Source organism: Lichenostomus cassidix, chromosome 6 (genome assembly GCF_008360975.1).
Source record: "Lichenostomus cassidix isolate B80296 chromosome 6, HeHo_3.0, whole genome shotgun sequence".
NCBI classification, from domain to species: Eukaryota; Metazoa; Chordata; class Aves; order Passeriformes; family Meliphagidae; genus Lichenostomus; species Lichenostomus cassidix.
In genome coordinates, this window is record NC_139487.1 from 7,211,843 (window position 1) to 7,233,506 (window position 21,664).

Genomic DNA, 21,664 nt, shown 5'->3' on the forward strand with positions numbered 1-21,664 from the left:
ATCAGAAAACACCTAATTTTAGCAATACTTTGGAATCAATGGGAAACATTTTGGAAAATCCTGCATTGTATTTGGGCACAGCAAGCTTTTAGGGACTATTATACAGCCTTGGGATTTATTCTCCATACAAGTGACCTTCCAACTACAAGGAAATAAATTATAGATATTATAGGTAGACCATTTTCCAAGGCAAAAACCAGTATGTTCCTGGTATTATATCTGATTGCCTAAGAAAGAAAAAAGTAAGTATAATTACTGTAAAAGTCCACATTTGGGTAGCAATTTTCAAGTACTTTATAAAATGCAATAATTGTACATGTAACAGATATACCCCTAATAATGTAACCATGACAGAGAATTTTAACAATGGTATTTCATGTGTTGAAAAACAGAAGTGAGTTTAGCTTTAGATACTAGCAATGGAGCAAATGAAACTTTACCTTCATGCTGCTGTCCTGATTTCAATTTTAAAATAATTTTTAATCTCTCCACTTAGAGGAGATTTTTTTTTCTAAATCTAACAATAGAGCAAAAAGTATATTTAATATATGTTAATATTTTATAAAAAACAATACTATTGGAAGATATAAATCTGAATTTCCAGACTTTTTGCTGTCTAACAAACTAAATGCCATGCGCAGAAAGGTGACTAGATGAACCACTTTGACAGAATATTGAAGCACAAATGTATCATGAGCAGCCTTGTGATCTGTTTTAGAGATCCCTGCTTGTTTATATATACATTCTCCCATTTTAATCTCTGAATAATTTAATTATTCTCTGTTTCTCTGTATTATTGTTGTTGTTGTTGTGGTTGTTATTAATCCTGCATTTTCATTACGATCAATATCATCATCCCTGCTGAAAACTGAAAATACACATATATATCCATTTTAGGCTACACCTCAGCCACCTATAAATGAATCCATCATGCACCACAGGTTGCTTTCCATTCCTGGGTTTTTTTTTTTTCTGTTCTGACAGAATTTCCTGCTCCTTGCAGAATTGTCACTTAATGATAACTCAATAATATTTCCCAGCCTTTTCTTCTTGGTATTCTACTCTCAAACCTTTTTAAAAGAGGGATTTTATATTTACTGTAAGAAAACATCAAAGTCATTTTGGAAGTTAATGCATCCACTTCATCATCACTACCTGTTTAGTGTTTCCAGAATTATAGTGTCTCCATACATTGCTATATGCAGTTACTCAGCAGCCTCGATGAAAACCATTAAGGCACTTAGAAATGGATTGTTCCCCATAAATCATAGGGATTAAATTTAGGCATGCAATCACTGCTGGGAGGAGGCTCTGTACAAACACAGCTACATGTGGATAAATACACACTTTCCAAGCAAAGGGTCCACAATCCTGACCTGAGCAAAATTTGGCAAGGTCTTAAAAACCAAAAAGATCAGATCTTAATTAGTTAATTTAGTGATTAGGTTTGTGATACTATTGTAACTTCTAATGGCAGTGACTGACAAGTTTTACTTCTTGGAGCTTTCACAGCATATAAATCACTCATGAATGCTAAAAATTCAAATGAAGTCCAAAACAAAAACAAAAAAGGTGAAATAAATCATGCTACACAGTAAATTTTATTACAAGGGTAGATATGCTTCTTGATTTACATTACACTCCTCCTTCAGTTGCTACATGCAGGCTATTAACAGGGGAAAGGAAATCAATTCTGAAACAGGAGCCAGTAAACTGAAAGAACACTAATTTCAGCTTTAAAAAAAATCCCTTGAAGATTTATATATGAAGTAGTTTTGATAATTTGTTGTGCTACATACAAATAAAATGTAAATCTTCACCACAATTCATTATTCTGTTCTGGTACACAAACAAATACAGGGTGCCAAAGATAGTTTTCATCAGAAGCCAGAGTGCAGAAAAAACAGAACCAAACAGGCTTGCTTAAGACTATTAAACTCCCTCTTTCCAACACATCAGGGCATTCTACATGTACACCAACATCCTGTCTAACTTCACTGCAACAATAATTGTTTTATGCTGTGGAAACATGTTAGTTTAACTATGCTATGTTCAAAAATTTATAACAAGACTTTTTTTTTCATTAAACACAAACCTAATTTTGCCAGACAGTGCTTTGCTGCTGAGGCTGAACCTTACAATTTAAACTGACCTTCCCAATTAAAACTCAGACACTTGTGAATCTTTCATTTACACTTAAGGGGAGAAAGGAAATAACCAGCAGAACACTTGTTATGATTATCTCCAGAGGCAGCTTTAAAACTGGTAGAAAATTTTGCTGCTCAGGCACAAGTTGAGATCAGAGTTACATGTTTGACAGATATAAAGAGATATAGGTGCAGAAAAGCAGCTGATCCTGAAGCAGAGATGTTATTGCTGTCCTTAGGGACAGTGATCAGCTGAATAGCCAGGACAGAGTTTTAAGGGTATTTGCTTTTTCATGTGCAGTTACTGCTTTTCAGAATATGGTAGCAAATGATGGAAAAAAAGAAAATACATCTGTTACCAGCTTAAATGACAAAAATCCCTTGCCATAAAATTAGTTTCCTGAGACTGAAGAACACGTTGTGACTGCTGTTATTAATATTTGCATAGCTGTCAGAAGCCCAAGCTTTATGACTGCTTACTTCTTCAGGGACCATTGACCACTATTTGAGGTGCTGGCTACAGTCTGAGTTACTGCTTTTCAATAAATGTTACAGCCTTCAAATTCCATTACCAGTGGAGGCTGAATTACATCTACTCTCAAAATAAAATAAAAATGAGCAGAAACAAGTTATGGAGCTTTGTCACATATTCTGTTCTATCCTCATCTAGCCTATTTTAAGGCAAGAGCATTTTCTCATGGAGTCCTGTTTAACCAATAAATAAGAAACTGTACACCTGAAGGGTTGGGACTGTCAAAGACAGTCAAATCTAAGTCTGGATGATAAATCCTGTTACTTGGACACTTGAACCCTCTGTTAACAAAGATATTTTATACAGATTTCCTCTGAAAAGATGCATAAACTACTGTTGCTTATGGAAGTCTGGTCAGTTAAGCTTAAGGTCTTTATCCATCCTTACTTTCCAGCAAACCTGAGTTACAGGAAACAGAGAAAAAGTGTGGTATAAATTGTTCCAGTAATTCAGCAGGGAAATATCCAACATTTGTGTGCCAGTGTATAACTACTACATACTTCTGAGAAAAAACTGGCACCTGCCCATGCTACAGCCAGGTCAACAGACAAGAGATCTATTTCTGGAAACAGCTCTATGCTGAAGATGTCCTACATCACCACCTTTCTAATGACTCCTTATGCAACTATTTCACATTTCTGTTCCTCCTTTCCTCAGGGAAGAAGTGATTTTATAGCCTACAAAATGCCTTTAGCATCAGGAAATTTAAATGCAGTGTTTTCCCTCAAGGGCTACAGAGATGACCCAGCTGAGTGCCTGTGGACAGGAGGGTGTTGGCTGCTGGGAACCTACAGAACATTTCTATAAAGAGAGCAGCAGCACATCTGAAACTGAGAACTCCCTGCATAGTTTCTGTGTTTGGCAGGTAATTCACTGCTATCCAGTGCTGAAGAACTTGCATTCTGAGGTGATTAGAATCACCAGCAACAACAATAAAATGGGTCACTCCCCAGTTGCAGGTGGAGTTATCACAGACCAATACATCTTAAAGCACTATTTTTATTGACACAAATCATCATATATCCTTTTTCCAAAGCCAGGAAATTATATTTCAAAAGAAGGTATTTTTTGTTACAGTCACCAGGGATTTATTAACATTTTGGGAAAAAAATCCAATAGGTAACATGCATAAATAGCTGCTGAATAGGTAACATGCATAATAGAAGTGTGAGCTCAAAAAATGTGAGCCATTGATCCAAATAAACAATCACCTGCTGGGATGGACAGCTTTTCCTTATAGTCATGAAAATCTTGGAGATAAATGAATATAAAACCAGAGATAATATAGGTGACTTTAACAGAAAATGAAACTAAATGTCTTGTATAATGAAGAGAGCTGCTTCTTTTCCTATAGAAAAAGAGAAGAGCAGTAACTCCAGTGCCCAAGCCCTCCCAATGAAAATCCCAATAAATCTTAGCCTCAGTGCCAGCATAACAGGAGGCACAAGAGCAGAGTGGTGAAATGCATACCAATAACACCATTGATAATAACATCAATAACACAACTTCAAATACCAGTTAAAAAGGAAGTAAGGTCAGTACTTCTGCCTCCTTAGGAACTCATGTTTTATATAATGTGTTCTCGACAAGATGTGATGAATAATGGAAATACAGGAGACTGGTACTCAGATTGTACTTGAAAAATGCTCAGTGTGCTGGAGTACTTAGTCCTCTACAAAAGCATTGTGTGAAAGGCATGTGCCAAATTCCATGTTGCTACCTTACTTATTAAATAAAGAGAATACCCCTCAAGGAAACCACAGTAATTTCCACAGCTTTCAGTACTGAGCTGCTACTAAATATCACTACATTTTTGCCCAACAGGATGTGACCAATGCAGTGGGGCCATTTTAGTGAAAAGGACTGCACTGCAAATAGACTAATATCAACCACTTTTCCCTAGTGTGAAGGAGAAATCTGGTATGCTAAGAAATGAAGATGTAGAAGATCATAACTATTAGAACTAAGAGCCAATTTAGTATTGGTCTTGGAAACTTCAGCCTCTGGACTGGAGCCAACCATGACTTCCTTCTCTTAACCCTAAGTCATAGAGGGATTCCTATACTTTTAAAATTTCTACAATATGCAAAATTATAAAGTTAGCATATAAAACAAAATTTGTTTTCTCTGAAAAGCTCCCGGCTACATTAATAATTTGAAGATGTCATCTACTGCAAGAGAACCAAACATAAGAAACATAAAGGGGTAACATGAACTTCAGATATTTTCTTGGAAAAGAACAAATCACAGCATAAAAAAGGCTAAGAGTTAGTAACAGTCGTGTTCATTTCAGAAAGCAAATACAGAGGACAAAATTAACATCCTAAAACAGTTTCCCCAGTTGGACCTTAGCATTCTTTTTCCAGTGCATAAAATGGAGTGACTTAATTTCTAGGTGGAAGAAGCTTTTTATGAAAAATTAGCAGGACAGGAAAGGAATGCAAGTCAAACACCATCACCTCTGAGGTAGAACTGTCTAGGCTGATGAATTTCAATGTGCCTCAAAAAGAAATACAACAAAAAAAAAAATCTGTGTAGCCATGGCAGACAGTGAAAATTCTGATTAAAAAAGAGAAAGGAAGTAACCAATGCTCAGGGATTCCCTTCCCCAGGGTGTTAAACTGCAGTGGAAACAGCACAGGCAGGAGCTGAGATCTGCCAGCTGAGATGTGCCACAGAGCTGCACGTCTCAGGAATGCATCACCTTAATAATGTTTGTCTTACAATGATGATACAGCCACCTTCCAGCCGGAAAGGTGAAAGGAGAGTGTAATGCATTTACAGCTGAAATTGCTCCGTGGATTTGTTTAGGAAGCCTGTTTGGCAGTTGAAGTTGCTCTATCCTTTGGGAGTGGGAAAGAGTGTAAAAAATACCCCTAATATGAAGAGTAAAAGCAAGCAGTTGGTCTTCAGGGTTTGTTTAGATTTTTGAATAAACCAGTATATTCATAAATGTTAGTGAGCTGCATAAATTCATCTTTTGACACTGATAACACATATTTCCAGTTACTGCTCATGTCTGATTAAGATAACTCCAGTTTTACTTAACACAACAAGAAACATTTCTCTGACAGTTTACTCAGAAGCTAACTGCTTTAATCCAGGACACTTTATCTTATTTATTTATTTATTTTATACATATATATGTATGTATGAAAATTAGGTTCTGTATCTTGGGAAAAACATGCAGGGCTTTTCCCCACTAAAATGGAAATTTTGTAGGATATTTTTAGTTATGGTTAACTGTGAAGTATTTTGAGCTTGCTCTTTCTGGAGTAAATCACCTGGCATTATGAAATTTTATTATCATTTTAACAATTTGTTTTTAAGCCTTAATTCTGTAAGGGAGTTACAGTCAAAAGCTGTTCATCCACATCAGTTCCTTCACTGGTACAAGGGATGCTGTGTTCACAAATACAACCATAACAATGATAAGTAGAAATATTGCAGGAACTTCAGAGGCCAGGCAGGAATCACAATTGCATTGATTTTTTTGAGTCTGCTACAGCACAGTATCTCAGTACTCCAGAAAATACTGAATTAAATTGATTCCAATGAGGTGAAAGAAGAACATAAATTCTAATAAAATATACTTAGCCTGAACTGGTCTGTGATATTGCAATCTGCTACAGTCACTCAAGGTTTAAAAAAAATCAGAGGCTCCAAAAGGTAATTATTAACATAGGATTACATTCAAATATCCAGGTACACACATGTTTGTATACCCTTTTCTATGTTTACGTCTAAATGCTGAAGGTATATTGCAGCATTAAAATCAAACAAGGATTGTCATCGTAATAGAATTCTTAGACACAGAAAACACAGCATGCAAACAATGTTATTTGTGTACTTTCTGTATGAGTGAAATCATGAAATTTGATGTAAAGCTAAAATAAAAGCATCTCTAAAAGCACTAAGGAGTCACTAACCTGTATTTTGATTGGCCAGGAGAAATTGCTGACATAGACATAGAAAGTGATGTTTGGGTTGCTTCGAAAGTTAAATTTTTCACAGGAAAAGCTGTCTCTGTATTCCTTAATATTAGCCTTTGAAACAACAGGAATCTCTTCTCCAGATATTGTTCCAGCTAAAAAAAATTTTAATACCTCAGGTGAAGTTATACATATTTGTGGAAAATATTAATCCTCATTAAAGATGCTAAAGTAAATTCATGTAAGAAACTTAAATTCTTAACTGCTTTTGGTATTTTCACTCTAAAACTTTAACAACCCCTTATTACAGTTTACATGGCACATTAGGTATATTTAACATAATGCAGAGAATTCACAGAAATTTTTACTTTGTTTTCAAAAAATTATATACAAATCCTGAATGTGACAGAAGTAACATGAATTTTATAAGATAGTTATTATGATCAGCTAAACAGATAACATGTTTTCCTCCATAATTTATATTTCATTTAAATATAAATTCATAGCTCAATAAAACCTGAAAGGGAATTTGTTTACATCTTAACATTTTGCTGTAGAGTTTTAATTGTTCATGAAAGTGGTAATAATGTAACTACTAATAAACATTTATCATTTTTGCAAATAAATGGGTGACTGAGTTAAGTTTAAGGAATAAACAGTTTGCTAATCACGTATGTTAAACTACTTCAGAAATGCATTGATGAAGAAATTCATGAGTTTGAGAGAAACTCTGAACCTTCTTTTTTTTTTAATTATTTCATTTTAAGCATCGTGCTTCTCCTTGGATGTGTTTTCAGAAAGTCAATAGAACCAATTCAGAAAAACTGTCTAAATTAAAACAAAGAAGAGTAATGGGGTTCCAAGTTGGAGAAAAAATAGATAAGCAGCTCCTTTTATCAGCATACACAGAAGAACTTTATTGTTTGATATCAATGTTAAGGTTAATAATTAAATTTTTAGCTTGAACACTGAAACAAAGAAATAAAATCTCAGTCTCTGCAGTAGTTAAGGAAGCAATTTATCTTAATTAAAATCACAGCATTTCATAACACTGTCATTTAAAAAATTTAAATAGGCTACAAGCTTTTCCTACCAAAGTAATTTTAATTGAATAGGAGAGAAAGTCAACATATTAATGAAGCTTTATTCAGATTGCAAATTATCATCTGAGGTTTAAATAATATAATTAATAATGGCATAATGATAATGGCAAGAGAACACATTTGGCAAAGTTTTATTATCAAAATTAGCAACAAGGAGGCAATCAGGTTAAAATAACTTAAAGGATCATGAAATTGTTTGGGGAAAAAGTCATCATAGCAAAATTTACACTCACCTGTAGAACCAACAGACCAGGTAATATTGAGGTTAAAGTTGTTTGATGCATTAATTGATATATCCAGATTTTTATTTGACTAGGTAAAAAAAAGCAAAAGAGGAAAGTTACGAAAACATATCAGAATGTATTGCATGTAACTCTACTGCACATAACTGAATGCAGCCTTTTAATCATCTTCCAGTTTTCATTTTAAACTTCAATAGAAATGGCAATAATTCCTGCCAAAGGCAATTCTTTTTTGCTTCAGTAAGAATAGGGTACAATTTAACTTATAACTACACCAGTTATCCTTTTACACTGTCCTAAAAATAACAAAATAATTGCCTTTATAAAATAAAAGGAAAAAAAATACATGCCTAAATTTTAATCACAAGCCAAAAATTACCTTCCTCAACTAAAAATGTTTTCTTAACTGAAGGGTACACCCCTTCAATTCATCTCAGGAAGATACTAAAACTTGTTATGCATGGGAGCAACAATAAAACAAACCAACTGATAGCTCTTCAGAGTATTGATTAAGCTGAAGTGCATCGAGCATTTAGAAAGTGTTCTCAATGAAGGCACCAGACTAATTTTTCAGCTCTCAAAAAATGTGAACTATCTTTAAAACCTTATAGACACTTTGAAAACCTTTAATCAATGTCACATACAATGGAAATCTTAATAATGACTCCTGAAAACGTAACTAAAATTATTAACATTTTCTTACCTGCTCTGGATTTGCTATAAAGTTAATGGCAGTGTGATGGCGATCATCCTCTTGTAATAAGCTGAAGGTAAACTGGTAATCAATCAAAAGGCTGTCTGTGGGCAAAAGAGAAATTAAAAATAATAAAATTAGGTGTATACATATTAATTATATGGTTTGCAATCACCTAAAAATATACCATTAATGTTTATTTTAAAAGTCATGGAGAAATCTGCAAGTCAGGATTACTCACACATTTCGCTGTTGAAGTATTTGCACTATAATGTCTTGAAACAATGAAAAATTAAAATTAGGTGAACAAAAAAGTAAAAAAAAAAACTAAATTAAGAAACAGATTCTATCATGGAGTCAGAGCAGTGATTACACATAACTTGAAATAGCCATTCTTTGTGAAATAACTATTCCAAAATACAGTATCAAGTGTTGTTAGAGAATTATCAGTTTTTTAATTTCACTCTGAAATAATTACTCAGTTACTAGGTTTAAAAAAACTGGAAAAAATTGCATCTACACTAAAATTACATGGTCTGAAGGCATGATATGATAGTAAATAAGATTGTTAATAACTAAATGGCCCAATGGAATTTTGAAGAGAAATTATGTGACCATCAAGTGTTTCCTTTCTAAACTGACAGAAATTTAAGAGGTTTTGTTAAGTGGCAAGTGATACAAAGTTTTCACACAAGACAAACAACTGGCTGTGCATTATTGCTCAAAAGAATTATATTTGACTCCCCACTGGCATTTGTTCTACACATTTTTCTTTCACCCCAAGACTGGAGCAGAGGAGCTGCCAGGCAGTTCCCACAGGCTGCTCTGTCACTGCTCACTGCAATCTGCTGAGCTGGCAGAGGGGCACAAGAGGGAAGCAGCCACCTTTGGATGATGCAAACCATGCCCAGCCCTTCCTGGAAGGAGCAGAATATGACTGGGATGAGGCAGAAGACATAAGTTTTGAGCTATCCTGTTGTGTTTGCAAAGCCAGAAGAACGAGATTAACCCTTACTTGGGTCATAGCTCAAGGAATGACTGAAAAGGCACTTTTCTGCAGGGGAAGAGGTTAGAAGCAGACTCATCAGGATGAAGCAGATTTCAAGCACCTCCATCATGTAAGAAAAAAGTCACCATAACTGTTGTTGCTATTCCTAAAGGGAGCCATGCAGAATCAGAGCAGGAAATGCTCAGTGCAGTCAGAGTTAAGAATCAGCAGAGCCCTCAGAGATGCAAACTGTGATAGCAGATAAGTGCAACAGACAGTTTTGAGCCAGGGGTGGGTGTGGTGGATGCACCTTGAGTGCTCTGTTACATGGGCAGGTATCTTCAGATCCAACAGAATAAATCTTCTGAATCTTTCACCATTACAGTTCTATAGGGAACAAAAGCTTCTATTTTTTTTCTTCTGCCACAGGAAATTAGGAGGTGACTAATAAGACTATGTGATTCTGATTATTATTTTATGCCTGTTAAAATATGTTGAAAACCAAGTGAATAATTTCAATGTACTATTTTGATCCATCTCCTGCTTACATTCTGCTAGCCAACAACACCACACAAACAGTGTGTTACAAATAAAAAATATGTGATCATAAAATCAGTAAATACAAAGAGAGTGAAAGATTAAGTCAAAGCAGAAAAAAGCTGTGTCAGCCTTTTGTTGGATTCAATAGTTTGCTTACTGCTGACAATCACCTTTTCTGCAGCAACACATCATCTGAAAATATACACTCTATTGTATCCTATGGGAGGCTGGCATGGAAAGAAAAAAAAGCACACTTTATTGTCTTAATAGTTAAAATTGTTTTGGTTTGGTTTCATTCGGGTTTTTTGTTTGTTTGTTTTTATAATGAGTGTGGAAGGAAAAGTAGAAAATCAATTTTCATAGAATCACAGAATATCCTGAGTTGGAAGGGACCCACAAAGGAGTTACTTGAAAGGAATTACCCTGACCTTTAAAGGTGAAAAGTTCACTTTCTCTATTATTAGCCACCACAGTTCCACTATTCAAATAAGAATAGCTGATAGAGATGTCCTAGATAACAAGTTCTGACCAGGTTTTTGCATGTTTATGAAGTCAAAAGGTAAATAATTATGAAATAAAAATGCCCCATTTATTTATTAATATCAATCAACACTCTAAAGTTATGTAGAAATGCAAATCTGATTAATAAATATCAGTTTAGTTATGCAAATCTGATTAATAAATATCATTTACTCTCCTGTGACATATCTCCATGTTTAACAATACCATTACCATTCATCAGAACTTATTGAAAGGGAACAGGACAGGGAAAAAAAGGCAAGTAAAGACTGGCCCCTATTAAATGGATTAACAAATCCTTTAATACTCATGAGTAGCAAGGCCAAAAGGTTAGATATAAAGTATAGATATGCTCAATCTTCTGATCTGGTAGACTTGGAGTCCTTCAAAATACAGAGGACTGCTTCAGCAGGAATCTTTACAGGCAGATTTATTGTAAAGGTGTGGTGCACCAGCATCACAGAGAGTAATCCTATAGAAACTCTGCAGAACTACAGCAAGGGCTACAAGATGCAAGAAGGAGGTGGAAAAGATATTGATTTGTGTGTAAGATATGGAAAATTCCACTTAAATATATTACAGTGTTCTTTTAAGCCCAGATTGTGTCCTCTCGGAGGGGCAGAGTATTGCCCAAAAAACCAATAGTCATATATAGTTAAGATCCCATCATAAAATAACATTGGGACTCTTGTCTCCCAGCCATATGAATGAATAGCTCTTCTGCATATAAGTTAAAAAAATTTTGAAGTAATTTACTTTTAACATGACTTCTTTTTTTTCCTGGGGTTTGTTGTTGTTGCTCTTGTTTAGTTGTTGGTTCTTGTTTTTTTTTTATTTTTATGTTTTATTTGATAAAAGCCAACAGTTATGAACTGATTTTTCATGGAATGCAGGAAAAGTCCTTACATGTATAAAAGAAATTAAACTACAGCTCCTCATAAATGCACTATATGTAACAAATCAGAATATTATTTCAGATTTTTTCTTATTGCATTTTTACCTACAATGCAGTTGTGAGAGTAAACTGAAAAACAGTAAGAGTTACTTTTTGTAGAGCCTTTTGTACCCAAGACATCCCAATGTATTTTGTTGTGTTATTAATAACTACATTATTTAAAGGATAATCAATGAGATACTCCACAAATAGCAGTGAAGTTCATTATGAAGTGCCACATTATCTCCTCCATAACACTCAAAAGCCCTAAACAGCACAGTCTGTGTTACTCAAGAAGAGCTCTGAGAGCCAACACATGAGCTTGCCTTCAAAGTTGCCAAAGGACCTCTAAATTCCACTGAGCCAGTCCCAAAAACTGGGAAGTGAAGATCTTCTCTCAACTGTTCAGAAGCAGCACATTTCTTAGCACTCACAAACACAAATTATGTCTTTAATTCCACACAGACCTGCCACAGGACAAATCGTTAAATCTCTACCTTGGCCAGGACTGGGTGCTGTAAAGCAGAAACTCTTATCTCTTCTGAGACAATTCTAATTCAGGGAAGGTACCTGAGGTGTGCATGACTTGAATGAAGCAGACAGCAGTGCCTGAATGCAGTTATGTGATTCAACAGCACAAATGAACTCAGGTGCAAATTAGAGAACTAACACTGAGCAAATATTCCTTCCCATCTTTCTGAGCACTGCAGAAGTTTGCTGATAGAATTTCATGACTTGGAGAAAAGTTCACAAAACTTCAGGAAAGATTTGTCTGGACCTGTTCTTAAGTTGAAGATCCCAAATTTCTGGAGGTCTCTGAAGTTAGAATTTTATTAGGATATAAATTAGTAGAACTAATTTAAGAGGAAATTGAAAGTGAGAGTAGAAATCAAAAGGGATTGTTAAGAAGACTCTACCCATTGCATCCCACTGCTGTCTCACTATCCTTTCTCACTCTCTCCATCTGTTTCATTCTGTAACTTAGGAGACTCTTCCCCAGCTTGTATTCAGCAGCTCTCAGGGTAAACATCACCTCCTTCTGCTCCAGAAGGCTCCACCTTCTACAGACTGAAGCAGGTAGAACAGCTTTCCTTCCCACTGCCAAACCTCTTCCTGAACATAACCCTAAAACACAATGCATGTCAATGCATCATAAGTGCACATAAACTAAGCACTACACAGCACATCACACTGTATTTCCCAATTCATAGTGCCATTAAAACTAGAGAGCTTAGCCTCAAAATAAGTACAAAACTTAAACTAAAAAGTCAGTTCTAAGACTAGGACCTGTTATGAATAGCTAAATGTAGCCAAATATATAAAAGCTAAAGGCAGAAATAGCCATTTAAAGTACATTCAGTGTAACCTGTTGATATATACTGCTGTGAATATTTACAATTAGGAAATTAGAGAAGCCTGAGATTCCCTCCATGTGGTTTTGTTTCTACTTTAAGCCTTTATGAAGCCAGCAGAAACACTTTTACCCTTTACATAAACAAATGACTTTTCCTGTTTCTGTTTACCAAGACACAGACAGAACAAATCTAAGATACAGGTGACTCAAGCAGCAGCCAGACAGAACTTAAAGAGCCACATTCTAGCCTATAATCGATAAACTCCCTGAACTTTTATGTCTAAAATTCGATGGGAAAAGTTTGTGAGGACACAGAAACCTCTCCACAAACTCAGAGCCCACAGTTCAGATCTTAATTCCATACCACGTGGTATTTGGAATCCACAAACTGGGTATTTTTGAGCCAGAAGTCAGCCCAGAACAGCCTAGTATCTGTTTGCAGGCATTTTGTTTCATTTTATCTTAGAAATCATTGATTAAATTAGACAAAGACTGTTGGGAGAGAGGACCACAATTCCATCCTGACATCGTCAATGGTGAAATATTACAAAGAGTTATGGCTATTGAGTTTTTTCACATCTCTATTTTGATTTTTTCAAAACACTTGACTGCTTTCACAGTCAAAAGGAGTCATTAAAATCAATGCAAAATGCCAGTAATGAGCACATGTGAGAACACAACAATAATTAGGTGAAGAAAGATGTTTAATTAAATGAAGAAAAAAAATTTCAAAGCAATCCTTTAACCCTAGTATTGCTGTTAATTTTCAAGAAACCACTCTGTTTCATTAATGAAGCTCAGTGACTTCTGATATGGATAATATGGTTTAATTTGGAAGTTTTGTACTCACATTGAAAAAGGAACAGACCAATTCCCATACTCAAACTTTTGTATTGGAAGAGAACTCTGATTTTTATATTGCCAAAAGAACAAAAGCCAGACAGAAGTTCTTCAGTATTTCTAGAGCACCACTACAACTCTGTGAGAATATATAATTACATTAGTAATTACTTTTAAAAAAGGGCAATTAAATTGAATATGTTTAGTATAAATTAGTGATAAATTTATATATGAATAGGTAAGTTACAGAGAGTATTAAGACTGTAAAATGAACCACTACAATCAAGGGTGCCTGTAAATTATTTTTGGGTGAGTGCTCACTTAATGGGCAGCTATTCAACACTTTGTTCTATGTTCAGTACTCAGTGTTGGGCCCATGCCTCATTTACTACGTGCTACATAAGCCCTTTTCTAAAGATGGAATTAATTTCTAATGTGGCTTTCTATAGTATTCATCACTATAATTTTCTAAGTTCTTCACAAAAGTTAATGAATTTGTTACAACGTTACTGAAGATGAGAAGGCATTATGAGTGCCATTTTACAGGACAGGAAATGAAACAAAGAGACCAAGGACAAAACCATCTATTAAAAATGAGCAGCCAATTTGAAATACCTGGAGTTTGATTTTTCATAATATTTTGGATTATATAACACTACCTATGAACATTGTGATTTGGCAGCTCCTTCCATCGTTCACTGTAATTCCTTCCACTTTTTTAACAAAACAGGAAAGGAACATACATTCAACTTTCCATTACATTATCACTGATTCGTTCCCTACAAATTCATTCAGTGCATTGTGGAGTGAAAGTTCCTTGGGAGCTGGTATATAGCAATATTATTAAAAACTGTGCAATCATGCTCTAATAAAGAAGCAAATAAAAAATTATTGTGACAGCAACCTTCATTCTTCTGATTTCCCAAACCTATGTAGGATATTTCAATAAAGAGGGTTTATTAAGTAATTTAAGAATCATCCTGGAGTAAATTCTAGAGAACCACTTTACATCTGAACTATCTTTTACCTTTGAATAAATCACTCCAAGAGAGCATCCCAGTTCTCTACATCTCACAGCAAGAGGGAAGAATGAACCTGGGCTCACAGAAAGAGAGCAAGAACATTTGTAACAGGACATATTCATGGCTTTTTGAAATGTGGTCACTGACCATTTTCATAGCTCTCCCACAGCTCCTTAAAACGCATTCTTGAAACTGAACAACATGGCAAAAGACTTTTACACATATATGGAATTTCTGAGAAATGTCTATTCATTTTTGCTTCAAAAGTTTAAGTTTAGCAGAAGTTTTAAGCCAGAAGTGCTGCAATGTATGTCAGCCAAACATACAAACAATGTGAAACTAAACCCACACACCCACAACAGTTTCATTCCCAGCTACAACTAATCATCTCATTTTATCAATGTTAGGTGAGGATCACATGATCTTTAACTGATCAATGACTGAAGTGGGGGTTTTTTATCTTTTTTTTTCTGATAACTAATAACTTCTATTTTTTGAATAAAAACCTCAAATTCTAGTGCTGTTCTATTTTTGCTTCTTGAAATCACTTAAAGTTGTAAGAACCTCCATCATGATTGCAACTTCAGACTCATCACAGTCTTCCCACACTTTTCTATTTAAGGATCTGTCTATTCATGCCGATTCTAAAATTCATACTCTCACCTCTTCATTGCACAGGCAGTTTGTCTCTCTCCTACTCTTTCCAGCGATTGGTCTCTATTTCCAGCAAGACTTTGTTGAGAACAGAACTATTCATATTCCTCTCTATCAGTACAAATGCTGCTTTTGAAACGAAGTACCATTATCAGATGCCATAAATCATATTCATTTGCGACCAAACGAAATTCTCCTTGTATTACATCAAAGTTAGGGAGTTACCACCAGACCTATTTTCAGTCAGGATAATTATTTTGAACTTTCAGAGCAGCTGCCTGATTCATTCCTCTGTCATCTGTATCTACCAGTCATCCACTGCCTTGTTGTCATTGTTACATTGAATATGTTGGTGTCTGACATTACTTGTCCATTGTGATAAAACAAAAAGTCATTTACTGTGAAGTCTTTACTAGAAACTTGCATTTTGTTATATGTAATCAGAGCGCAATGAGCTTCAAAATACCCTGGCACTTACTATTTATATGCCTTTTTCCATTTCAAGAAAGAGCATGAGAGAATGAATTTCACATAAGTTCAAAGTCTTTAAAACATACAGCAATAGCAATTCATTGTTTCTTTCACTGCACTTTAGAAAAATGACTAAAAAACCCACAAAAAGACAAAGGGATTAGTGTCATAATCAGCAAATGGGGTAACTAAGTTTTATTTTAAACAGAAATCTTTTATCTTATGAAATTTTCAGCTGCTATTTGGAAAGCTCTAAAAACTTGTCAGTTTTGATCCTAAGGGAGGGCCAGGAAAATCTGACCTGTATTAGAATTTTATTCAGCTGAGTTTTGCTAATTGTCTCAGCTCACTGTGTATTGACTAAAACTTTAAGCAGATGACAGAAATGCACCAAGTTCAGAAGAGTAACTCTTGATTCTCTTTACTGAAAACAGAAAGACCTACAAGGTTAATGAAGTCTGGACACTTAATTTTTACAAAGACAGTTAGGTGAGATGCATCTCACCATAACTGTCACAGAAATAAAAGTGTAGGTGTGAAAATGCCATGGTAAACAAGGCTGGACTTGTTGCTGAGATCTAAAAACAGAGGTACAGATATACTTCCCTGGGGCCTTTTAAGCATGCAGTCTCAAGATGATGTTCCTAAAGTTTTTAAACCAGAGACCACAGCCCAATATCATTATTTTTCCTAGATATTTCATCAAACCCTTAACTGCAAATGCTGGAACAACTGTTGGGTTTTCTGTGAACAGCTGCAGCCCTTTTTCAAGCTCTGCTCAAGAACATGGTCTATAAACAAAGTGTGGAAACCAATGGCCAGAGAATTACAAGCAAAATATTAGCAAAAGAAGCAGCAACAAAGAAGAGTGAGTGCACCAATTAGCAGGTATTTAAACATCAGTTTTAGGAAAAGGTATGGATGTCTCCAGTGATGAAGCACTTCAAAACCCATGGCACAGTCTTGTCAAAAATGTATTATTTGACAGTAAGGAGTACTCAATAAATGTACTTTTGTTTTGTCACCCTGGACAGTCTTTGTAATGCCTTAACTCTTGTAGTGTTCTTGAAGTGCTGGAAAAGTGGGAAAAAAATACAAACAAAAAAAACCACTGCAAACAAACAAACCAACACCACCCCCCCCCAAAAAAAAAAAACCTCATTAAAATTATTGCAGAAGAAATTCAAGTTTCTCTCTCCATGAAATTTTTTCATAGTGATCTAAATGCATCACCACCTTTGTAACACTCATATTAATATTACAACTAAGATGCAAAATAATTTTTCAATATACCAGCATCAACCCTCACTAAACCTGATTCTAATTTCTTTCGTTCCATAGTCTATACACACTGAAGAGATCTCTGATCTGCTTGTTCTGACAACAGAATTGGCACATCTAAGAAACAACAGTGTTAAATTATTATTTGAGTTCATGTATTATTGCCAAAGAGGGATGTTTCTTGTCTATGCAAGTAGTAAATGAAAGCAGTCAGATTTTCATGTTATTTCAAATCCTGCTCTTATAACATGCAGTTTATTATATAATACCTAAAAATCTACTTCATTTCCCTTTAAATAACTTTTTTAAGAGCTGCCATTTATACATGGATCAATGCCCAAAAGATGGACATGGCAAAAGAATAATGCCATTTTTAAATTGTTTGTGCTTCTATACATGTGTATGCTCAAGCTTTGCTATAAACTGGGAACAGTCAGAAGTCAATCAGATAATAACTTCCACATTCCTGATTAGCAGAGCTTTAATCCTGGTTCTCAACCACACACAGATCTTAACAATTGAAGAAGCAATCTCTTGTTACTCAGGCCTTCCAAGGAGACAGAACACACACTTTATAAATTGTCTATTAATATACACAGATAAATAGGTGCTCCTGTAATATCTCAACATTTTCAAAATTCTCTTCCTTGTTTTTTCTCATTATTTAGTTGGACTTTGCTTAAGAAATCCTAAATCTACAGCCCAAGTGTCAGAACACACCCCATGTTGCTTGACTCCACATGATGCACAAACTGCACAATGTAACTTCAAGTTGAGATGTTTCCACTTTGCTGTACTCTATCCTTTTTCTCAAACCATGTTAAAGTGCTAGTTCTGAGAAGTAAAATCTCTCATAGAAAATAAATCCAGACCATTTTCAGGAAAATTGCTCTTCATACTGGACAGAAATTATCTCCTGTACCTCACTGAGCAGTGTCCTCTGTTTTAAAGTCACAAATTGCAGCAGATACTTGTACTGTAATAAATATAATATGCTACATCTCCATACAGGAGAAACACTTTTGCATTACAACTTTGGAAAGAAGATGCAACACAGGAATTTCTTCATTTAAAACACCATCAGGTACTTCTGAAGTAAAAGCTGTTGATTTCAATAATAACATTCTCACTCAATAATAACATTGCTCATGCTAAGAACTGTGCCAATTCAGCAAAAAATATTGATGGAATAGTAAAATTCCAAACATTCACAAATGAAATTACATAGCTGTGATATTGCCTAATCCATTTTACACAGACTTTAAAACAGATAGGAGGAAATATCTCAACCCTAGTATGGAATAAAATATAGAGTGAAAAACTCCAGAAAAAGTAAACATCCCCCTACTTGTTACAAATTTGATTTGTATGACCGGCAGTCAGGTATATAAAATAATAAACAGTTTGGTTAAAATAAGCAAATTGAAATAACAGAGGAAGGAAAAATGGAGCCCCAGATGCTGCTTTCCTCAACCCCAATGCAGTCCCCCATCCTTCAGAGGAGATTCATTCCTTCCCTCAGAGAGGGCATATTGGCCACCACAGCAGGGCTCACTGACTCTTTTCTGAAAGTGACTTGGAAAACTCAATTTCCACCTGAAACAGCTGCCACACATTAAAAAGAAATATTATATTTTTCTAGTGTTTTTTTTCTATAAACCAGGAACTAAATACAGCTGTGCTTTCATTAATTCATTACTTTTTTTTTTACTTTTTTTTTCTTTTTTGGCTGTGGAAAGAAAGTACTGCAAACTGAAATATGCACATGGAGTAAATCCCTTCCTTTTTTATTGTTTTGGTTTGGCTCTTCTTTTCTCAGATGATTAGCTTAATGCAGACCGATTGAGACATACCATTACTTTTTGACAGCTATCAAGCACAAACTTTTTGACACAGCCTTTCTGAGAACTGAATTAGCATGTAGAAAGGAACAACCAACTGTAGCAAATACTGACAGTCTGTTTGTCCTTGGTATTTGAGAAGCAGTGATTGCTCATATCATCTACAACTGACCTTCACAGAGCAGAGATTGTGGTAGGCAATCCTTGCCAACAGACATGAAGTGACACATTTGCATGATGTAGTCATGCACTGTCCTCCTTAGAATATTTTCATTTTTCTCTTTCCACCATTTATTCTGTTGTTCTTTCTAACAATGACCTCTCCATGTTCTCTTTCATTAGCCATTCCTAGCACCATGAAAGGCTCTAACACTTTAAAATCTGCCCAGGCATATTTTCAAAAACACTTACAGAAGCATTATGTATTTCCACTTAACAAAAGTAGAAATGTAAAATTCTCATGTCATTGATGAAAAAAAAAGTGATATTGTTGCCCTTTTAAGACTTTTCTTCCCACATTTTGCATAGCTTGTCATTTTTACAAAATTATTCTGATGGCCGTGGCATTTCCTTAAGGGGCTAACACAGTAAAGTACATTTATTTCCCCATAACATAAAAAGACAAATCAAATACATATATATTACTTCTTTACCAGTGTATCTTCATACTCTTTGACAGATACATTTTTCAACTTTCCCTTAATGTCTAGTTTGCTATTGTATCTATTTTCCTAGTGTACACTGCTGCTTTTTGACCTCACACAGTTTGTTCTTCCATTTCATGTCAGCATCACCCTTTATATCAAGTGACTACCAAATTACACTTCACTGTCAATGGGTTATATTTCTGGAACATATTTTAAAATAATATTCACATTTCAAGCTAAGAAAAAGTGACAATAAATTAATATCAAGGACTCATAGGCTGTTTTGCAATATGCTGAAATGGAGCTGAGTTATCGAGTCAGAAAGTTGAATTTGACAATGTCCACATTTAACCTAGTTTAAGTTTTCTTGGAGTTTATATAATCCAAGGTTTTATCATCCTCTTGAGATGGAAATGACCCTCAATTTACTTAAATGATCATACAACAGTCCCTCAAACACTCTGTAAGGGCTTCACAACACTAATTCTAAAGCTGAAAACATTCCTGACTGCTCTCTGGACTGCTCAAAAACGCGTGCCACGGTTAGGTGGCTCAGGACCCAACACATGAACAGGGCAACTCACACTACCTAGACATTGCACTAATGGAAGAGACTCAACTTTCCTGCAGTGTTTCATATGGGAGAAAAGCACCCCAGCTGACACAGAAAAATGCACTGATTTGACCAAGAACTCCCAATCAAAGGAACCAACACCAATTCTCCCACAAGCCACTTATTGGAGTCAGGGTGTTTCTTCCTATTTCAACTGGTTCAAGATTTCAGTATCGATCTCCCCTTGAAGCCCCACTGACCAAGAGCTCTTTTTACTGTGGGAAGTCAGCATGGGAAGCAATGCAACTGCAAAAGCACCACAAATGTTTTCCCTTCACTGTCAGAAGGTAAAGCAAAAGGACCCTGATGGATCCTTTCCTGTACCATTGGCTTCTTACAGCTCCAGTCCGAGGGAACTCAAGGGCTCCCAGGTGTGTGAGTAGTGACAGCTCTTGTCTCCTGGGAGGTGCTCAGGAATCTCACACACACAGCACACTGGGCACACAGAACAAGGATTCAGGATGTATCCACCCCTATGAACCCAAGCTCAGTAGTTAAACAAAATCCAATGCTGTAAGTTTGTAGACACTTGCATTGGTTCTCATTTAAAACACTGCTTCCCACATGGGCCAGAGTGCCCTACAAAGCAAAGGTTGTCTTCTGAATCAGGTCTCACCCACTCTTGCCTCTTGGAGTTCTATAAATACTCATATTTAATACTAACAGCTATTTTACTCTAATACTATATACTACATTGCAAGAACAATAATATAAACATAATACAAATAATAATTATGGCACCTGTGGAAGAGTCCTTTAATTCAGACTTTTATCTGTATGTAATATAATATACTTTTTTTCTTCTTTTTAGCAGTTAGAAACTTAGTTTCCCCCGGGCTAATTTCTTCTATTTCTTTGAGATAGGGGAGCATATATAATGAATAATCACTAAATTGACTTTGTCTACTTTTGCAAAAGGTATTAAATAGTAACTGTAAGAGAATACCAGTCAGTAAATTCACTGATATATAAGCAGAAGCTACCAAAGAAAGCACATAATCTTCATTTCAAAAATAAAGCATGACTTTTTACTTAAAGAAAATCCACAATATTAAAAAAACTAAAAATTCATTTTCAAAAAAGAGAAATAAATACATACATGGAAAAATTCTCCAGCTCAAAGTAAAAGCTGAAAATGATTGGCAGAAATTCTGTTTCTTTAGCCTGCCCAACAAAGCTGCAAGCCAAGCTAGCATTTGGCAAATGAGTACACAGAGCCTCGGGTGAGATCATAATACTTTATTAGGAGCTTCAGATTCTTGGTGTGGTTATTGTTTTAATTCTCTGGAAGGCGACAGTTGGTTTGTGCA

At 35.2% G+C, this 21,664-nt stretch overlaps 1 protein-coding gene across 4 annotated transcripts in view; it reads right to left on the bottom strand.

Annotated features, from left to right (window-relative positions):
- The window catches only part of ATRNL1 (attractin like 1), a 431,564-nt gene that overhangs the window by 246,524 nt on the left and 163,376 nt on the right, over positions 1-21,664 (bottom strand). For all 4 annotated transcript variants that reach the window (XM_085064762.1, XM_085064761.1, XM_085064764.1 and 1 more), the window contains exons 22-24: positions 8,660-8,754; positions 7,948-8,026; positions 6,609-6,766 (exon numbers count right to left, since the gene is read on the bottom strand). In XM_085064762.1, coding sequence (XP_084920888.1) covers positions 6,609-6,766; positions 7,948-8,026; positions 8,660-8,754 — 332 coding nt within the window. The remainder of the gene's footprint in view (positions 1-6,608; positions 6,767-7,947; positions 8,027-8,659; positions 8,755-21,664) is intronic.